Source organism: Helobdella robusta, assembly GCF_000326865.2.
Source record: "Helobdella robusta unplaced genomic scaffold HELROscaffold_3, whole genome shotgun sequence".
Taxonomy (NCBI): Eukaryota; Metazoa; Annelida; class Clitellata; order Rhynchobdellida; family Glossiphoniidae; genus Helobdella; species Helobdella robusta.
In genome coordinates, this window is record NW_008704501.1 from 8,064,910 (window position 1) to 8,065,932 (window position 1,023).

At 26.8% G+C, this 1,023-nt stretch overlaps 1 protein-coding gene across 1 annotated transcript in view; it reads right to left on the bottom strand.

The window, feature by feature from the left end:
- Nucleotides 1-551: 551 nt before the first annotated feature.
- Nucleotides 552-1,023, bottom strand: part of HELRODRAFT_161880 (hypothetical protein) — a gene marked incomplete at both ends in the record, with an annotated part of 6,515 nt that continues 6,043 nt past the window's right edge. The window contains one exon of the mRNA XM_009021751.1: nt 552-646. Coding sequence (XP_009019999.1) covers nt 552-646 — 95 coding nt within the window. The remainder of the gene's footprint in view (nt 647-1,023) is intronic.

Consider the following 1,023-nt stretch of genomic DNA (forward strand, 5'->3'; position numbering starts at 1 on the left):
AAACTAAGTAAACAAAAATAGAGAGATAACGTGAACAAAAGAGAGAGGGAAACAGACAGACAGACAGATAGATAGATAGATAGATAGATAGATAGATAGATAGATAGATAGATAGATAGATAGATAGATAGATAGATAGATAGATAGATAGATATAGTCATTGATTGATTGATTGATAAAAAATGAAAAATTGATAAATCGATGATTGATTGAGTAAGAAAAGGGGAAATGAATGATTTTTAAATATAAAATCAGGAATAAAAAAAGGTTATTAAAAACAGAAAATCAAATCAAACCTAAAAAAATATATAAATTCATAAATAATGTTACTAAAGATAATTTATTGTAATTAAATATCGGCCAGTAGCAATTTGTCAAATTTTAAGCGACTTAAACCGCTTCACTGACGTTTACCCCTTACCTCTTACCATGCTGCATATTGTCATTGCCACAATTCATAAGAACCGAAGATAACTTCAAACAAAACAATAGAATTCAAATAAACAAAACTAAACAAACAAAAACAAATCAAATAAAAAAAACATAGAAATCTAACTGTCTGAACCTTTTTTAAGAATCATATTCATGCGACTGACATCACTACTTGCTCCCCCATTATTACTCTTATTGCTGTTGTTGTTGAATTCTAAAAAAAATTGTAAAAATAATATGAATATAAATTATATTATGCATATATTCATTCGTTCGTTCACTCATTCATTCGTTCATTCATTCATCACACACACGCGCGCGCACGGTGTGTGTGAGTATATATGTATGTATGCATGCATGCATACATGCATGTATGTGAATCATTTCATATAGAAGATGTAATACATAAGAATATTTTTGTGCAATGTGTGTATAGACTAAGAATCCAAGAAAGTTATCAATCATGTATAAATAATGTCAATATATAATAACAACAATAAAAATAATAATAATTATAATAATAATAATAACTGCTTACAATATTGACAGTTTTATAATTAATAGAATTGTCACACCAAACATTAATTACAT